At 40.1% G+C, this 20,185-nt stretch overlaps 1 protein-coding gene across 1 annotated transcript; it reads right to left on the bottom strand.

Moving 5' to 3' along the window:
• Nucleotides 1–895: 895 nt before the first annotated feature.
• On the bottom strand, nucleotides 896–17,923 carry nckap1l (NCK associated protein 1 like). The gene is made up of 31 exons (XM_079578898.1): nucleotides 17,753–17,923; nucleotides 16,529–16,639; nucleotides 16,351–16,443; nucleotides 15,261–15,317; nucleotides 14,606–14,748; nucleotides 14,384–14,474; nucleotides 14,026–14,163; nucleotides 13,523–13,571; nucleotides 13,038–13,194; nucleotides 12,334–12,390; nucleotides 12,170–12,266; nucleotides 11,859–11,968; nucleotides 11,643–11,778; nucleotides 11,178–11,259; nucleotides 10,710–10,768; nucleotides 10,502–10,647; nucleotides 10,300–10,426; nucleotides 9,678–9,797; nucleotides 9,236–9,375; nucleotides 8,324–8,455; nucleotides 7,285–7,503; nucleotides 6,751–6,881; nucleotides 5,948–6,045; nucleotides 5,253–5,346; nucleotides 4,952–5,034; nucleotides 4,614–4,694; nucleotides 3,665–3,758; nucleotides 3,125–3,241; nucleotides 2,059–2,168; nucleotides 1,764–1,853; nucleotides 896–1,271 (listed from the first exon to the last, which is right to left on the bottom strand). The coding sequence occupies exons 1-31, from the start codon at nucleotides 17,840–17,842 to the stop codon at nucleotides 1,155–1,157; spliced, it is 3,369 nt and encodes a 1,122-aa protein (XP_079435024.1). The 5' UTR covers nucleotides 17,843–17,923; the 3' UTR covers nucleotides 896–1,154.
• Between the last annotated feature and the right edge of the window lie 2,262 nt (nucleotides 17,924–20,185).

Here is a 20,185-nt window from a genome sequence, read left to right as displayed (position 1 = left end):
TTTTTTTTTTTCCCAACCGGAGAGCTACTCAAAGTAAATAAACTCAGTAAGTGGGATAAGCAAAGAGAGAGGCCTACCTTTCCTGTGTGGTCTTGCATGTGTAGCGCCCGAGCCATCCATCACAAACACTGTGTATCCTGTATGCCGGTGTCATGACCCCCTGCAGACCGTGTGCTGCTCTAAATCTCGTATGTGTAAGAGTCCTCAGCGAGAGTCTGCACAGTCCTATGCTTTATGTTAATGGATCGGCCGCTTTGTTTATTCTTAAGACTAACACCAGCCTTTCCTCCACTCTACAACTGTATTTGCTTCACGGTAATGGTGCATCAGTGCCATTCTGTGGCGCGAGATCCACCAATCAGCAGGAGAGGTTTGCGTCACCAACATAATCAGGAGAGAGCTTTATATCAGAGCCAAAGTTTCCACCAAAGCGCATCTCAAGAGGGGATCCGCTGAGGGCATTCCTGCTAACTCCTCATCTGAACTGAAATATGTAGTCCTACTCTGTATCACACTTTTATGAATCCACGCTAAGAATGTTTAGTTACAATATGTCTCTTATAAATTAACTCTTATAATGCTCACTTACTTTGTCAGTCAAAGTGTGTTTACACAAGGTTTCCTGTTGTTATAGAGGGAATTGAAACCCCTGGTGGGAAAAAGATGGCACTCAATACAAACAAAGCTACACCTCTTGTGTGGCAACTGGTCGCCTATGATGATGTTACAGATCAAGGGTAAAAGCAAGCGGGGATAGAGCATTCACTAGAGGACTTCTAAAGTTAGCAACAAGTCATTACCTCACACGCACTCGGCAACAGTTTGATGGAATTACACTTTAAAGATAAAAATATTACAGTTTTCTTCCAGACAGTTTTATTATGGTGATTTTAACAGTAAAAAGATATATCTGCTAGATAGACTAAACCAAACACATGTCGCAACGTTCATCCAGAAAAGTTATGCAGTGAAGGCCTTGCTTACAATAACAATACAAATGTTCTGTGTTAGTTTGTTTTGAGAAGTACAAGAATATTCTGTTCATCATGGAGCGGTGATATTAGAAAAAAAAAAGCCTTCAGAGCGCTACCCATGGATAAGCTGAGATTTCATCGGCACATTTCCTGCTGTGTGTCATAATTGTAGAGAGTATATCATCCCAGTGTGATGACGAAGGATTTGTACACTTCTCTGTAGGCGTTTCGGAGCAGCACATACGGGAAGCAGCGCTCCAACATGTCCTGACTCAAGAAGGGAGACTCTTCCACAATCTGCGCAAAAGGAAAAACATTTAACTCTATTATATCTGACAAACATAATACGCTGATTATGACCAGTGAGTAACACAAATCCTAACTTTGTGTATCCTTAAGTGGTAGTTAACCTTAGAATACTTTACATTAGAAAGTCAATGTGCTAGAAGAAAGAGTCTTCAGGAGAAATGGGGAATAGTTACATTTGAAAGAGTCCAACACTGGACAAATTATGTTCATTTAAACGATTGGTCAAAGCTGTTAGAAAAACTGCCTTTTTTGTGTTGAGCTTTTTAAATAACTGAATAAATACTATGCATAAAAACACTAATCACGTCACCGTGTATTAGTTAACATTAATTTAGAGTATTTATGTATGCTTTAGTTCTACATTTAATGTGGGTGTTTTTCTGGTGTCGACATGGTGTTAATCTTGTCCAATTTAGTTACCTTTTAATACCTTTCTTTTTGTTTCTTTGATAAAAATATGTGGCATGAATAAAGCTTTACCATGTGTAAGAGCAAGTAAACGGACTCTCGGTTCTTGCTCTCCACCCGCTCCATATTCTGTCCAAGCTGAAGTAGAGCAGATGACGCCAGCTGCAAAGCAATATTAAAACGACATCAAACAAGTTAAATGATTTGACAGTGGTGCATGTGACCTCAGCTGGGACAAAGGTTAGCAGGGTCATGGGAAACCACTTTAACACAAATACAAAGTGCCCACGACACTATTTGCTACATAATCACGACAAAAACAGTAACATAATTCTATTGTTAGAACAGAAACAAGACTCCTCCTCACCAAGAGAAACTCTTTGAGGTGCTGCTCAATGTTCTTGCTCTGAACAGTAAACATGGCAGCCAACAGCTGGTTGATGGCGGTGGCTAAGCAGTGGACGTTGTTGTTGTGACCTGGCATATTTTGAGCATGAAAAAAATGAGAAAGCAAATATTATTCAGTCATTGGAGTCTGCCGCTTGTCTCACCAACTTTTGGTTTCACATTTGGCACACTGATGATGGCCAGGTTGTTGACACTAAGGTTTTAAAGCGTGATTTATTCTAATATTGGAAGAGAACTTGTTTTGTCCGGCAGTGTATTGTAAAAGCAGACGTTGGTGAACAAAAAGCCCTTTGTGCGCTGTGTATCTATTAACAAAGCCTTTTTTTTTTCGCAGGCTCGTTATTGTTTACATCACCGTGACAGTATTGTTCCCTGAAAGTTGTGAGAAGTGATTATTAACTCAACCCTGGAAAAAATGTAGATGCTAGAAATACATAGGAAAGTTAGGAATGAGTTTGGAGCACAACTAAAAATTTTTTAAAGGGCCTTTAGATTCACACTTTTCCAAACTTGAAAATACATGACATGCTAAAATAAAGTGAGATGTGGGATATAGGGGTAGATAACATGCCCTGCAGCCAAAAGGATGTTTTTATTGAGCTGTTGTAATTAGGGATCGTTACCTAATGGCCGAAAGGACTTATTTCCAAAGGCTTAAGGATACGTTGATTTCAAAATGGGCTAGTGGAAAAATAAAAGAGAATAATCAGCACCCTTTGCACTGATACTGATCTAAGCTATTTACTGCCCTTCATGTTAAAGAGAGGAAACAAAGCCAAAAGAACCACAAGCCAATAGTAAGTGAATCAAGCCACGTCAAACCAAACTTATCTGTAAACAAAAATCTGACTAGAAAACGTGTTTCCAATTAGGCAGAAAACTTTGACTTAAACCAGAGTCGAGGCGGAAACATGCGATACAAAAAAATGTTAATGAGGCTCATTTTTAGGGTGGAGGACGTTAATGGCAGGAACAGGATTCAGTGGCTTTGGGCAGTGTGTGAACTCAGGTGAAGAAAAGTGCACCTCCGTGTTCCCGAGTGTAGCAGGAGTTTGGGTCGAGGGCCAATGCAGGCAGCGACACAGCAACGTAGACCAGCAGTAAACAGGACAGCTTGTACTCCTCATCAATGGAAGTGTTGTCTAACAAACAAACACAAGAACACTTGTATTGAGTATACAACTAAAATGACATCAATATGTAATAGGCTCTTCAGTCCTGCCATCAGGGAGAAGACAGTGGAGTCTCAATCTATACGAGGTCAAACTGCCTGAAGGACATGCTGCTTCTTCCACCAGGATGTCGGGAAGCTGAACTCTTCCTTCCACTTCTTGTGTGTATACAGTATATGTCTACATATATATTTGATATTGTTCTGTATATGGTGTGAACCTGCACCAAAAGTTGGAGAGTAGCTTATAATGTATGTGCAGTTGTGTCGTGATGGTGACACTGCTCACACACATTAAATTACGACAAGATTAGAGTGCATGACAAGAGTGCATAAAGACGCTACAATGCAGTGAAACAATTTCACTATTGTGCAGGAATAGTTGACATATTACCTGTTTGCATGCTGCCGATGGCAGCCACAAGAGCCGGATCAATATTGCATGACAGACCCGCTGCTGAGGCCAATTCATTCACAATGAGAGTCTCCTGCAAAGTCACAGGAACTGAATTAGACTTTTTCATGGATTCATGGTAAGACAGTCGCATTAAGAACGGCAGTAGTTTATTTGGCTACTAAGTGGCATACCACAATGTCCAGGGCCTAATTTTGGAATGCTGTTAGTGATCTTTCCCTATTTGTAGTTGATGTATGTTTGGCCTGTCTGGACATACAGTTTCCACTGATGTGGTACTTTTGTGGTGTGTGTCTCTCCCAGAGGCACCAGCAGCCCTCTGACGTCTGAGGGGTTATTCAGGAGAGGGAGGTGGCATGGCCCCCATAGCTCATTCAGACGTAGGACCAGACGCAAGTAAAGAGCAGTAGGCGGGGCCGGCTGCTTTGGAGAAAGATAAGGAATCTCTTTTTGCTAGTGGTATTATGCCACTGTGGAAGGCCCGGTTGTTTGGTTACATATTACATTTTACATACATGTTTTGTAGCACTGTGTTGCATAAGACCTGATTTGAAATGCATTTATGCACAGCATTTTTGTTGGCCTGACACATAGTGATTATTCAGAGACACACAACATTATTTTAGCATTGCAGATCAAGCATACACCTTTTACAGTATCTGATGTAAAATAATTGTAATGCATAAACAGTGCATTCTCTCCTTTTTCATTTGTTCTGCTGGGAAATGGGATACACGCTCAGGGTTCAATAACTTTATTGTCCCATAGGGGACATATGCTTTTATTCAGAGAGCATCATTGATGTGAGGCAGATAACATCAAAAAAGGGCACATCCACAAGGAAACAGAGAAATTAGAATTCATGTCAAGTAGTAAATGTGTAAATGTTGAAGGAGGCCATGGAAGCTCAGTAACAATGTAACAATACCTTGATGTCGGCTTCAGGGGAGAGGTTTTCGCTCAGGCCCTTAATGGGCCCCATCAGATAAGGACAGTGCTTCTCCAGAGTCTATGTAAATCATGTAAGTTTTAAGTTAAAAATTGAATATCATTATTATACATTTAGAATATATTGTATTAGCTTCACATGCAATATAGTATGGACTCCAAAAACAAATGCACAGATTAATCTGGTAAACTGAATGCAAACTATGCTGCAGTTGGTTTGCCCTTAATAAAGCAGACTAAAGTATTGGCTTTAAATAATACTAATTCAGAACTTAATCAATAGACTTCTTCAGAAAAAAATGAATGTTTCTACATTACATCTTTGAGACAGTCTTTCGCCATCGCCCTGAAAGACAGGATCACGCCAATGATTGTCAACCTCTTCAACATGTTCTCTCCTCCTTTAGTGGAAATCAAAATGATTACTGTTTGAAAGCAGTTAGGAAGTTCCTTTATTCAGTCTATATTAATGGTATATAAATTAATCAATCAATTAATCAACAACTAGATAAATACACAATAATCTACATATTGGTACTAATTACCATATTGTTTCATCCCATATCTATCTGCATATAGCATGTGTAGCCTCGACCCCCCCCCTCCCACCACGAGTCACCTGTCAATCTCCTCTTAAGGTTGGCCATTTCTTCAGGCTTGTCAGAGTTGTTCCTCATCTGCACCAGGACATCCATATTTTCAATCACCAGTTTCTAACAGAGGAGAACAAAGTCAGTGAAATCCACCCCGAGCTGTGAGTAAGTGGAAAAAGAGGTCAAACGTCATCTCCCTGACAGATCGGAGTTTGAGCGCCGCAGAGATCAGAGACGCAGGGGGGGCACTTCCCTACTTCAATCAGGGATGACCGAGAAGGGGCGAGAACAGGAAAGACACTAAACTCAAAGAGGTTTGTCCTAACCGTAGCATAGTGGGAGAATAGTTTGCAAAGGAATTTACTTTTCATAGTGCATTGTTTTCAAAAATAACACTAAAAAGATGGCTTTTTCATTTGAGAATCAGTTTAGGAAGGATGGAAGAGTATCATTTACATCATATTTGTCATGACAAAACAAATGACAACTTTAACCCTTACCCTCAGTGCTAATTTGGTGTTTTGATCTGTACTTCTGACATCTTGGCCAGAACACCCTTGTTGATGAGATCTCAACCTCAATGGTTATAAATAAAGAAATGTAGAGATTCTACATTGCACAGTACACTGCAGTTAATAGACACGGTTTCCTCGTTATATTCTAATGGAGTAATTCTTGAAGAAGGGCGTTTTAAGGAGGAAAAATATTTCAAAAACTTTACCTTGATCTCACTGACTTGAGACGTGATGTGCCACATCAGGTTCTCGCTCAGAAACTTGAGGCCATATGGGCCAATCAGCTCAGCCAGGGCCCTCAACTCTGTTTATAGGAAGTTAGGGACAATATAAGCATCACATAAGGAAAAACAGCTTTATTTCACTATGAGCTCATACACAGACTTAAGAGCAACTAGATTTCACTTTTACATAAGAGGGATCAAGGGGGACACAAAAATCAGTGCAAGAACAAGTGAGTCACTGATGGTTTATTCTGAACTCAAGTAAATATAGACAATGGAGAGGAGGCGCAGTTGTGTGTAATGTTCTATGGAGCCTACAGTGTGAATGGAAATGCCTTTATTTCTGTCGTATGTCCAGTCCACTGTTCCTACGATACAGCGGAGGTGGCATGGCGCTGCGGAGGAGTTACACTGTATTTGTGAGAGATGTTGTTTGAAGCTGAGAAGATGAAAGTTTCTGGTTTATATTAGGTCATGCTGCAACGCTCGTGAGAAAAACAATTGTATTAATTGGCAATTAGTAAGCCACATGTGTGTCTTTGTGAGGTGTTGTAGGAGATACACAAACTATGTGCCTGTGACAATGAGTGAGGCGGAGAATAAAGCACAGATTATTAAATGCTCTGGTGCAGAAGAAACATATTGATTCTGTAAAAAAAAACAAAAAAACATGGGGTACATCGTTCAGCGTTTGCTCCGGGTAAACCACAACTACAGCACATGCACACTGCTTTTGTTGTGTATTGAGATGTCTGAGTGTTTTGTGTGTCTTGCAGTAGACTGACCTGATATGTCTGAAAACTCCTCTGCCTTGAAACTAGGGTCGTTTTCCGTGACCTGGTTGACAAAGCAGTGCATTGTGGGACAGTGGACGATGAAGGAGTTACTTGCTTGACGCAGTAGACTCTCCAGGTACCTGTGAGGCAGAGCCAAAGCAAAACCTTAAGCATTTCTACTTACATTACAAAGAAACAGGAGAAAGGGGAGATCAATAACAATGATTTCATTTTATATTGCCCTTTACAAGAACAGTATTCACTAGTCAGCACTGGCATTAAAGGGCAAAACCAAGAATGAATCAGAAACTAAATCAAGCCATAAACCTGACTTATTGGGCCAAAGTGCACATAAAGGGGGATGCCTAAATTGTAATGTAATGTATAAGTAAAAATAAGTAAGTAAGGGTCATGCACTAGTAATGCACTAAAAAATAATTGTATTTCACTATAAACTCTAAAACCACACGAATAAGGCCAGGTACCATCAGTGATATATATACCACAGTTTGAATAACACTTATTTAACGTGATTTCCCATACCAATTTGTGTATAAGGTGGTGATGGTCTGTACGCCACGGGAGTCGAGAGGCTGGGTCTGCTGCAGTAGGACACTCTTAATCATGCGGGTGATATCCACGTTGACGTAGCTGGCCAGGCTCTGTAAGGTGGCAGTGTAGGCTTTAATGCCAGCCAGGAGGTCTGACGGACGCGCTATCTCCTGGGTGGTCTGGCTGAAATTGGCCATTCTCACGATGATCCTGGAGGAAAACATGTTTCACTAATGTCACTTATCAATGGCCTGGAGTGGATTTGAGCTGGACAGATGGCACTTTAAAATGAGTTAAACGAGGCATACAGTGGAGGCATGGCACCAGTCTCATAAGGTTAGCACAGTCATGGCTCCAGGCCTGTACTAACTGCCTAATGTTTATTTATCTGCCATCACACTGTTGCACGCACCACGACGTATGTGGTTTATGCAGTTGCTTCCATAAAGAGACCATTGAGTTCACTCAGGGGTGCTAAATTTAGGGCGACAGAAGAGACAGGACCTATACAATAATCGTTGTCTGGTACCAAGACTAATTCAAATAAAGGGTCAAACTTTAAAATGACACTGAGCAAAACTAACATGACAGTTTTCTTTTCAGCTATTACCTCGATGGGACATAGCCTGGCAATATGTTCATTACTGTGATGGAGCGGACATTTTATTATAATCATAGAGACAGGAACAGCTGAGTAGAAGCCGGCATAGAGCTATTTCTAGTGCTTTGTCACATCATGTCATTGTGGTACTTTTGCACACAGAAATCAGCACAATTGAGTGAATTTATGCCAACGCAATTTCTGTTTGTCTCTAAGAGAAAGTGAATTCAAAGCTGATCATAGAGAGCAGGCAATGTAGAACATCTACTCTTCTACAAAAGTATGGCAATTTGGCTATCCATAATACAGCAGAAATTGAGGTTTCTATAAAAGGCAGCAGAAGAGACCCTTATTTTATGTGTAACAGAACAAATCAAGAAAACAAGATCCAACATCATGTTCATAACAGACTCATTGTCATGCACATACTCAGAGAAGCGCGTCTCCAGATGAGAGAGCAGAAACTCAGTGGGAACCACAATATGCTCAGAGACGATAAGGTCAGAGCAGAGACTGTAGGTAGAGCACAGCTCTGTCAGCATCAGGTGCAGTTTGTCCACACTGTGAGGAATAAAAACATACAAAATTAATAAAGAAATGAATTGTAAATGAATTGCAAATATTGACAGTTCTTGACAAATGCTGTACCAACTGTTCATAATAACGTCTTGTTCCTGGATATCTTCCTTCCTCTAGCATCCTGTTATTGCGCTCTAAGCCTGAGATAATCCCTCTCAACAATGCAATATATATTACACAGTCTGTAAACAAGCTTTAAAGCTTATTAGTGTGTATGTGACCTTTCAGTGACTGAGTGCTGGTATGGGTGGTTAGCACGGCGCCTTTGCTTTCTGATCTTGGAGCGATGTAGAGGCCACCGTGATAGAAAGTAAAGGCGCCATGCTAACCACCCATACATTAGGTCACAATTAAGCACAATTTTCCTCGCATGAAAAGTTCTATAATGCACCTTTGACTTAAAACCTGTTCCCAACTCTTAGACAAGTAGTACATGGTAGAGAGCCCATTCATAAGATGTCAGTGAATCAGTGACACAATGACTCAAACGGATTTGATCCAATTAGAGTCAAGTCTCTAAAGTGCGCACTCACTGTAATGGGCTATTGTCAACCCTTACCATTATGACATTATTAAGAATAAAAAGGCACAGTAATGGAATAGAATGGAAATAGAAATAGAAATAGATTTCTTCCACCATGTGACTTGAGAATTTCCTCAATGATGGTACAATTATCAAACTTCTGTACAATGAAAGGCGGTATGCAGGCTGATCAAAGATTGTGATCATGTAAGAAGGTAAATGAGCTGAATCTGACTGACTTGGAGACAACTGCACGGTCTTTCCTGAGGCTTTCTGCCCCTGGTTTCTCCTTCTGTACTTCTCCCTTCTTCGGCAATGGCTTTTTTTGTTTTCTGTAGCGAGCCGCACTGACTGTCTCTGCACAGTGTTTAGGCAGCAACTATAGACAAAAACAAAAAGGCAGGGAGAGTTATTGAAAGACATTAAGTACAAGCAACAGAGAACAAACATGGTCAATTTCACATTCACTGAGCAGGATTCCAAACGAAACATAAACTATTGAGTTAGACTTTACTCATGGGATTTGAGAAACAACACAGCAATAAAACTAGTTCAAAGTTTTAAGATGGACTTTCTTTCAAATGTGAACTCTTGCCTGAAGCTAAAACCCAGTTGCAATTGCCATAATTACATTCAGATTGCGCAGCAGAGATTCCAGTTTGGCAGATAATTTGATTTCACCTGGTCATGGAGTGTACACTGCTCGGCGCATATCTCTAAGATGACACTGCTGGTCTGTTTGGCGATCTGCTCAAGGAAATTCACACATAGGCGCAGACTTTTCTTCTCCACGACCTCTGTCTGAAAACACACACAAGTAATAACTATTGATTAATAAGACTGGGGAATGTATGTAAACTTTATGATGTGTATATTGCAAAACATTACAGAAGAGCAATTGTATTTCTTATATTTGTTATTTGAATCAGGGACAATGCACAATATACATTTATCTCAAGAAGGAGAGATTAATTTTGCTGGGTTAAGTAAATTTACATGTTTGGATGGCTGATATTGACAAAAACTGATTGTCAATAACAATAAGTAAGTAATAATGAATTGAAATGAATTGAAAGATGCTGATCTTTCCCTTTTGCCTGGAGCCTATCCAAGGAACTTTGGACTCTAGAGGCGATAATGCTCCCTGGACAGTGGCAAGCGATATATAAGCTATATTAATATTTTTCCAGTACTTTGTGTGGGCTTTTAATAGCCAAGTTGGCTGCCATGACTACTGTGTGAAAGCACAAAACAAACCCCTCCCCTCTAATGTGAGAAGAGACACAAACTACTGAAGACTGACCTCTTCTGGACAGAGGGGGTGCCCACAGTCGCTGAAGTGGGAGCAGACTGAAGGGAACGACATAAGGAAGCGCTTCATCTGGTCACTGCTCTGACTGAACATCTTCTCAAACACACGTGGGAAGAAACTGGACATCAAAAGGGATAAGTCAATTTTCCTCGATGATTCATAATATTGAAGGAATTGCCGATGAAATACTGACTAAAATATGGACAGCTCTGAGGTCTCATGGAGCACTTCTTCGATGTCGTCGACCATCTTAGTATGAAACTGGATCACGCTCATCACCCTTGCCAGATCTGGGTACTGTTTAATGGGCAGGGGAGCCTTGCTGACACTTGAATAGGCCTAGGACAGAGACACATTATGTTGCACTCCCTACCAACTTCAAAACATGCAGGATTGTTAACCTGTAGTCTCAGCCAGTCCAGTCTCAGTGGTTGCAAGTCAAACTCTTCCTTGTTGTCCACTGCAGGTAAAATGCAAATAGATGGTTAATTACAGTTTTTAGTGTAAAAATAGGGCTGCACAAAATAACTATTAGATTTTTCACAATATTAGCTGACGCAATATCCATAATATTTCAAGAAGCCACAATATATCACAAAAGCAGCTTTTCCTTTTAACTGAGATATACATATTATTTGCTAACAAACCATTGCTTTTTGTTTAAATGTAATGAATCATATTATATTGAAATGGTAGAGAGAGACTGTAAACTCCAGCCAAGAAGTTTTTAGACATGGGTAAAGCCGAACTGGGGATAATGTGCTTGGTTAAGGCTAAGAGGTTAACAAACATCAGAGTTTTTTCTCACATTGTGCAGCCCTGGTATATAATATATATAAATTACTGTTAAACAAGTGTCTGTGGGTTGCCTTGTTTGATGGAGAGAGCTGACAGAGTTGAGACAAACGAACTCAAGAGAACTGACTCCTCTTCAGGGCAAACGTACATGTTCTGAGAAAGAAAGATTAAAAACAATATATTAGGACAGAACTGTCATCCCATAGGACAGTCCTTCTTTCTTTTCAGGAAAGCCACAATAAATAATTCTGGCAATGTCCAACTTAACTCTCCCACTGATCTTGGCTTGGGACAGACACAAAAAACAAACAAATGGGCAACTGTTTGTTTGTTTAATTTAATAGAAAAAATATCTAAAAAATATGTGATCTGTGAAAACGTCATCACTTTTCGCTTGACCCTGATGTGGACCCTTGGATCCAAACAATCATTGTCTCAAGAAATTAAAGAATTAAAGAAAAAAAAGAACATGAGGTAGTAATATTCTAAACGCTGTAAAATGAGGGATGTTTTTCCTTACTTTCTATCACACATACCTGTGTAGTATCATTAAGAACCAGGGCATCAAACTGAGCCAAATACTGAACATGGTAACGCTGTACTACACGGTACTTGTACTTTCTCATCAGGCCTCGCAGTTTCTCCATGTAAAACAGCAGTTCGGCCATTTGACTGCAAGACAAAAGGCGAAAAGAAAAAAGAAAAAAGAGTGTTCACGTGCGTTACTTCAGGCATGTATTAGAAGCCCTTACTTGTCAATGTAGTCTTCAGGTGTCTTAATCTTTGGCATGTTGTCAGAGTGTCTGACAAGCCACAGGATCTCATCTCTGGAGAAAGACAGGGCCATGCAGACGAAAAGTGCCTAAAGTTTGAATTTAGAAAAATAAGGTATGAGCACATTGCAGCAGTGACAGCAGAAAGTCACAATTATTTTGAAATACAGGGTCTCCCAGTTCACATAATAACAGACTCCTCAAGGAAGCAACATCCAATTTAGAGCTTATAATGAATAATTTATACTCCACGGCACAGTGTGTTATGGTTATTATTGCGTCTCTACCACCTTGGGTCCCAGTAGTCCAGGTTCATCCTCCAGAACATTATATAACTCCTTCAGCGCTCCTCTCAGAAAGTGTCTCCTCTCCCGGTGCATGGCTCCACTGGACAAGGAAGATACACATGAACCACTCGCTCTGTCGCTTGTCACTGACATCCAAACAGACCTACCTGTTTACAAGGACATGTTCACGACACTCCTTAATATCTGCAACTCGCTTGCTATACCTGAAAAGACATTTAACAAATAGTATAGTTTGGGGATACAGTGGATAAAACTATTGAAATTTTGACGTCAAACAAAAAGTAGAACTATGTGTAATAAAACTATAATAATGATGACGATGATAAGGTCTTGTGACATTATGAGATAGACATCTAGGAAAAATGTAATATATAGGCCTTTTTTTTTTTTACATGAATAAAATAAACACTTGCACTATTAAATCTGTCCAATAGTTGGAGGTCTACATAATACAGTTCATGACTGTGATGTCATATCGCTAAGAATCATGGGTTTAGCAGCAATAATAAACTAATGGAGATTTAAAAAGGTAAAATACTGGAGTTATTGTTCACATCAAAACATTTGGACACCACAGTGTGTTAGATGGATTTACCAGTAGTGACTCAACAGTTAACCGAGTTGTTCCACGGCTTTTTTTCTCCACTTTTTATTCTAATGTATGCTAACAGCCACAAACATAGCGAATCTCCATGACAACGGTGTATTTTCCTGTTAGCCTACGCTATGCTAATCATGCGAGAGAGAGTTATTTGTGTAAATTAGTAAGTTAGTTAGCACGTTTAATTAGCATGTTAAGTAGTTGATCACGTCTCTTTTTAACTAGAGTAGGCCTTCTATACGACTCTACCCTTTGATGTTGTCGAAGAGGTCCTCGGTGACTTTGTGGATGTTGAGCTGTTCGTCCCTGGTGAGGGTCAGGAACAGGCCGCTTCGCAGACCCATCTTCCAAAGCTCCTGAGAAGCCAGGTGCGTATTTAGGCTGCTGTGGCACAACAGGAACCCAACTGCAGCACAGAGACCAGAGAGTTGTACTTTTCAGATCAACTTGATTTGCATGGATTTGTAACACAATGCTGGCTCAAACCTATGATTGCACATTTTCCTGACTATTTGCACCCCGAGTGTCTTTGAGAGCTGTAGCAAGTGAATTTCTCCATTGTGAGATATCTTATCGTTGACATTAAAACTTGTACCTCTACACCAAACCAATGGACTGAAAACCGTAATGAACTGCTATGGTTCTGGACTCAAAAAGTGGACAACATAAATAGTGTTCTTCTAACAGTGGTTTTGTTTATGACTCTGCACAAGGCAGTGATTTAGTTTACTTACTAATTATCCACCGCTCCATCACTTCCATCGACAAATATTCACACGCAATCTGTAAAACAGTGTCACATAAGATAAGCCTTGTCATATTATTGCCTTATTATTTGAGATCTGAACTGTGCCACTACAGTGACCCTCGAGGGCAAAGTGTTATAAAAGTGTTGGTCAAACCTCAGTTCAGTGAGACAGCTGAGACAGATGAAACTGAACCATTGGGAGGAAGTAACTTTATTTATAGTTTAAATGTGTTCTTTTATGCCTAAAGAACTCAAAGACAAAGCAGCAAGAACACACTGGAATAAGGCCAATCACAGTCTCCTGCAGATAATCCAGGCGGTTGTCACCAAGGCCCTAATAGTCTTTAAATTTAAAAATGAAAACTCACTTTGGAAACACATATTTTACTCTTGCACTGTGGCTTGGGGAAAAACAAGGGTTCTGCTTTTGTCTGCACTCTTCTGAACTGACCCTTGCCTTCTCTCATGTGTGTGTGTTCACAGCCTCACCGTGTCACAGCAGGCGGGGTCCAACATGGTCGCAGGGGCACTGAGCAGGCTGAGGAGCTGCGCGCTGCGCCACTGCTCCGCTGGAAGGTTTCTGCGTGGGTACAAAGCACCCAGAGACAGCAATGCCGAAGTCACCGACTGGAGCAGAAAGGAGACCACAGGTGTGCTTTCTCAAATTAAAGATTTCTACCCTGGTGCTGATTGAACTGATTGAAGCTGGATTTTATAACACAGGATAAATTCAAGTTCCTTATCATGCTTTGTGGAAATGTAATCAATTATAACTAAGATCGTTCTGTATTGATTCAATTTTTTTCTGGCCTAAGATTGAATATAGTTTGTCAATATGAGTGGTTACTCGTGTGTGCGGACCGAACTCTTCAGTAAGCTTCTTCCAAGGATGTTCATACTCGACAAACATCTGTCCAAGTCGTGGGTAGGAAGGGTCACTAGAAAGCACGAGATCAGGTCATCATCATACAAAGACATTTGCACTAAATACTTGTTTATTACTAATGTATTATAATTTACTGTGAGATTACAAAACTGTGGTAGCATCATAAATCCTTGTAAACTGCACCTGCTGCCGTTGCTCATCTCGTGAGCGCAGTTGAACATTCCCACAAGGGATTTCTTGTCATCAATGCGAGAGAGTATAATGATGACGGAGGTATAGGTAGTGATCAGGTCCAAGTAGCTTTTAGTGAAGTCAAAGTTTATGGCCTATCAAGAAAACAACAACACTGAAGTAAATACAGTGACTTTTGCCAGTTGTTACCCACAAAGTATTAGGGCATAAAAAGTAATTTAATGTGTCACACTCATTTTTTAATTTGTGGTTTATTTGGTTGGGACAGTGCATGTTAATCACGCTCTGAACTCATGTGAGAACACATCTGTCGTCCCTCACTTGCACTGTCAAAGACACTCTCACTCAACTTGGCCTATTGTGCATGTTTTTAGTGGTAGGGGAAACAATGTGCCACTGTTTTTTAGGATCAGTTTAATCAGAGCAAACTTAGGTCACAGTCACGCATGAGGACCTCCATAATTCATCAAATATTCTTTTTTTAGTTTTTCAGTGAGATGAAACGGCATCATAATGAGAGATGAGAGAGCACTGATGTATAATGCAGAATAGTAAGAGCAGATGGTATGTCCATGTGTTTTGCACAGATGTCGTGTAAACAAATGTCTGTGGCTTTAAATGTTTTCCCTCTTCTTGTAGTACTCACAATGTCAAAGAAGCACTGGCAGGCATCTATTGTGTTGAGCAACTCATAAACATGGTCCTGGAAGAACAATAGAGAATGATGAAAATATGACAAGACACCTGAACTTAGATTTTTGTGAAATGCCAACATTTCACTCCATGCAAAGCCTCCTCATGGCAGTTTTGTGTGACTGTCATGCCCACCAGAGATAGATGTGACCATGTCTGGGACATAAAGGCAGGAAGCCCAAAAGCAGAACACTGAACAAACATAAGGCTCAGATCACCCTCCAATATGTGGCCAACCTGTCAGAACATATGTTTTCCAAACATTATGTGAGTTCTTCACTAAATTATTTTCACACCTTACACTTCCAGCTAGTAGGATGGGAAAGGAGGAGTTTGTGCAGTTAATCGCATGAATGAGACAGGTCACTGTTGGATAAAGAGCCACGGTGGTTTGAGAGAAGGGTGGAAGCATACAGTAAGAGATAGCTGTGCCCGGCCCTCAACAGACATGGAGGACTCAGGTTCCAGCTGTCGCACACCTGGCACAGAGCCATTTGGAGGGTGCCCTGGACATGACCTGGAGCCACACCATTTCTGGGGCTCCCACCTTCCACACCCTCGTCTTTATCTGGTGGACATGGCAGTCATAAAAACTGCCATGAGGAGGCTCTCTGGAAGGAAAGTCAAACCTTGGCATCTGTCAATATTGTAAGTTCAGTTGTCTTGTTTGAACTTCAAAAGACAGAAACGTGTGCATATATTTATGACTGTGCATAACATTGCAAAAAAATGAAAAACTGATGTCTTGGCACTGACCCCACTCACTGACTTATTCATTCTGAGGCGTAGCTAACTTCACTGACCCAACTTCTCTCAACATTTGGAATGAAATCAAGTTTTCTATGTGAAAATAAACCACTCTGTATGTAAATTTATTCCGAAAGCGCGAGAGGTTTATGCAGCCATAAAATGAAAGAAGAAAAATCCTGTATAAATTAGAAGGTTCATTATGTACCTCTGTTTGTTTTTCATTTAGGAGGAGAGCACCGAGAAAGCTGCTGACCTCAATATTGAAAATGTAAATTGAAAAGAGATAAAATCACCCTGAACTCTATGACATCGAGGAACGAGTCGTAGTAGATGGATGTGGCTGAGAGCACTTCAGATTTCTGCCGCTGGATGCAGGTCAGACTTTGCTGCATTAAAATACACATTAGTGTGAATTCACTTAGACAAACAAAAACAATGTGCCAATGAAGCCATCGAGCCATGCAGACTTACACTATTCCCTCTGAAGTCAATGCTTGGAAATTTTTTGTTGATGTGTTTGATGGCTGGCTCCATGACTTTATCGGTCAAGATGGACGGTCGCATTTTTGGGTCAGCACATGTCTGAAACACAAAACAGTGTAAATTCAATGTATACTGTGTAGTTTCATATTTTAGTGGCTGCAGTACTCAGCAATTTGTATTCATGAAAACATCTCAATGACCTTTTGTTCTCAACCAGACACAGTGATTGGTGCGTGCAATGCTTAATAAGATAAGATAAAATGATAATTTATTGATCTCACAATGGAGGAATTCACTAATACTTGAAGACGTGGCTCTCTTCAGTTTGGATGAGGTTCAATCATTTATTTGGTGAACAACCTGCCCATCACTTTTGTGACAGTATGCAACAAACAGAATAACAATGTGACAGAAACCATCACGAGAAAACAAGTGGCGCAATGCAGCAATATATTGGGTGTGAATTCACAGCACGAAACTACAGTTTGTTGTTTTGTTTTGTTTTCATAGTATGCAACAACAAATCATATTATGTGATCCCAGAATAACCGGGTTAACCAAATTTGTCAACCAAAATCCCTTGGCTCATTCTCCTCCTCTCATAATCAGTGCCATACTCTGACCTTGACAGTTTCAACTCCCTTTGCACATCAAAACTGGCCAAAAGAACTGTAATTGTAAAAAAGAACAACACCAAAAAAATGCTTTTGGTGACACAAAATACCAGTATTGAAAACTTTGTGACGTCTGCATCTGTCACTTCCTGATTATTATCACGACAAGTGCTTCAGATGCAAACTAATTGCCCAACATCAACTCTAATTCAGCTCTTTCCAACATATTATTACCAGTTTTTATTTTATTTTAATTTTTTTAAATATTGCCACACACACTTCCAAATATAGCTGTACTCAAATTTGACAAGACTGAGCTCGGGCGAACTTCCTGTTCACGCTTCCTTTTTACAGACTGATGCGGTGACAAAGAACCTTTTTACTGACATTGTTATTTTAGATTATGCGCTGACAGAAGTGCACAGAATAATAACTGCATTTACGTACTTCAAATTTAAATTTCAATCTTATTACTGTGTTCCAAATGTTATTTTAGAAGTGTCTGAGTAAATTACCCTAGATCTAGATTGAAAGCATAAAATTGAAGTTCCTTTTCTTAGTGACTTGTACCGCTCGTAACACTTCCTGTGCTCCTCACCTTCTTAATATAGTTCATCCGTATGAGCACCCCACTGCCCCTCTCATTCAGGATGGTCAGCTTCTCTGCTAGTTTCTGCAGGTAGTCCATTGCTTTGGCCTCCGTGCACCTCCGTCAGAGCCCGAGTCTCCTGTTCGTCAAACTTGTGTAGCACCCACAGCCCCACCCTGAACTGGGTCACATGGGGGATAATGGAGAAGTGTCACTGACTATAATAATACTTTTTGATCTCTCTTAAACTTTCATGAAATTACGACTACAGCATATCTTAATGGACATATTTATTATTATTTTTATTAAAAATGTATATTTTATATATATTTTGGTCTACTAATGCCATCTAACAATGTACAAAATATGCTCCTAATGACCAACTCAACACAGAAAATACTACTTTTGCAGTGGGTAATCAAATATATAGATATGGATGGGGACCTAACCTATTTAAATCTTAAATTTTGCTGACTTTAGTCGACATCTCCTTGGAGACGAGATGGAGACGTGCCCACTCCCAATAAAGATACAGTCATGTCTTAGGAGGTATTTTTCAATGATGAAAATATCTGTCATAAAATAAATGCTTGTATTTGAATTTATTGGGTAAAACTCTATGCGGTGTAGCTTTGGGTTACTAGTAGACTTGCTCCTGACCACAATGACACAAAAATAACTTCTGACTTTAGATTGATATTTATAGTCAAGTGAAACCTAAAATGAACAAAAGGCACAAGGGGAGACATGATCGAAAAATTTAAATGTATGTCTTTTCAATCAAAGAGCCCCTTTCCATAAAGATATATCTAATTGTCAACTGACAACATTGTCAACATAAATAAATAATATCTTAGCCCGGCACATTATCTGTTAATGATGTTCTCTTTATGTCCACCTGATGGCAGTGTCCATCAAGCAAAGTTTCTGGCCAGAGGCTGGAGTTAGCGAAAGGGACTATGCTGTTGTGGCCATGATGAATACGGATCAACGGAGTAACGCGCCACGCACGCACACACACACACACACACACACACACACACACACACACACACACACACACACACACACACACACACACACACACACACACACACACACACACACACACATACTTGTAAATCAGTACAAATGGGGACCTCAAGGCAAACTGCTCCATATGGGGACCCCATTTTTTTTAAGGGAATAGAGCCACCAAAACCACTCTCAAAATTTTTTCTTGAGCCTTGGGCTCCAGATGCAAATTTTGAACCAAAATCTCCTAAGTTTTCTTTTTTATTTTTTGTCCGGTAATTGGTGACTTTTGGGGACCTGTCTATTATGTAGTACCTGAAACAACCACCAGATGGCAATAGTGGGGAAAATGGTATTTCTTGTATTTTTTGTTATTTTTGAATGTTGGTAGATAGGTTAACAGGAAAAAGGAGGAGGTTTAAAACAAAAAAATCAATGCCCAACAAATGTTCATTAACAATGAAATATTTATTTACAAAAAACTGAACATGGGTCTGTCGCCCAACGGTTTGCCAGTTATCATGTTCTTCAACACGAGTAAGTTGGAGGGAAAGTTTAATAGAACTCTTGACTAGAGACCTGCAACGGGCGGGAATTCTCACGAGACTTGCAGGACTCGACACTAATTTTGTAGGATCGGTCAGGATTCATAAAGCCTTAGGCGGGAACGGGCGGTCAGACCAAAACATAATCCACAAAATCCATTCCTGTACAGGTCTCTACTTTAGACTCTTGCATAACTTTACGATTGCACAACAGTATGAAAACTCTACCTCTAGCTGTTACTTCCTGTATTTAAAGGAACAGGCCACCGGTTTTCCATACTGACATATGTTCTTACCTGAGCTTAGACGAGTTAATGTGCACCTGTCTGGTCTTTGTGCGTGCACTCAGTCAAAAAGACCAAAGATGTTGTTAGCATTTAGCCTCATCTCCACTCCTCTATGGGGCTAAATGGGGTTAAGTTAGAAGCCACCAAGCTCTTCCACGTTTCCCATATTTAAATACAGTTACATGAGTAGTTGCACCTCGACATCTGCGCAGTAAGACGCCAAAGTGCTTCTTAAGTGTTATTACGCCTTACAATATAGTTCCCCTTTTCATCCACTTAGAAAATTGACATGTTTAATTTTGTGTAACTATACTTGGATCTCACATAACCATATAGGGGGAACGTGGAGGAGCTTGGTCGCTTCTAACTTCACCCCCATTTGGCCACATAGAGGAGAGGAGGAGAGGCTAAATGCTAATGTCTATGGTTTCACACATCAAATCACAATCAGGCTCAGGCAAGAACATATCTCAGACTGAAAAAACAGTTGCCTGTTCCTTTAAAGGAATAGGCAACTGTTTGTACATACTGAGATATGTTTCTTACCTGAGCTGTGACGAGTTCTTTAGGACCTGTCTGATCTTCAGTCACGTAAA

The sequence above is a fragment of the Gobius niger genome (genome assembly GCF_951799975.1).
Source record: "Gobius niger genome assembly, chromosome: 20".
NCBI classification, from domain to species: domain Eukaryota; kingdom Metazoa; phylum Chordata; class Actinopteri; order Gobiiformes; family Gobiidae; genus Gobius; species Gobius niger.
This window is presented reverse-complemented; position numbering and strand designations above follow the sequence as displayed.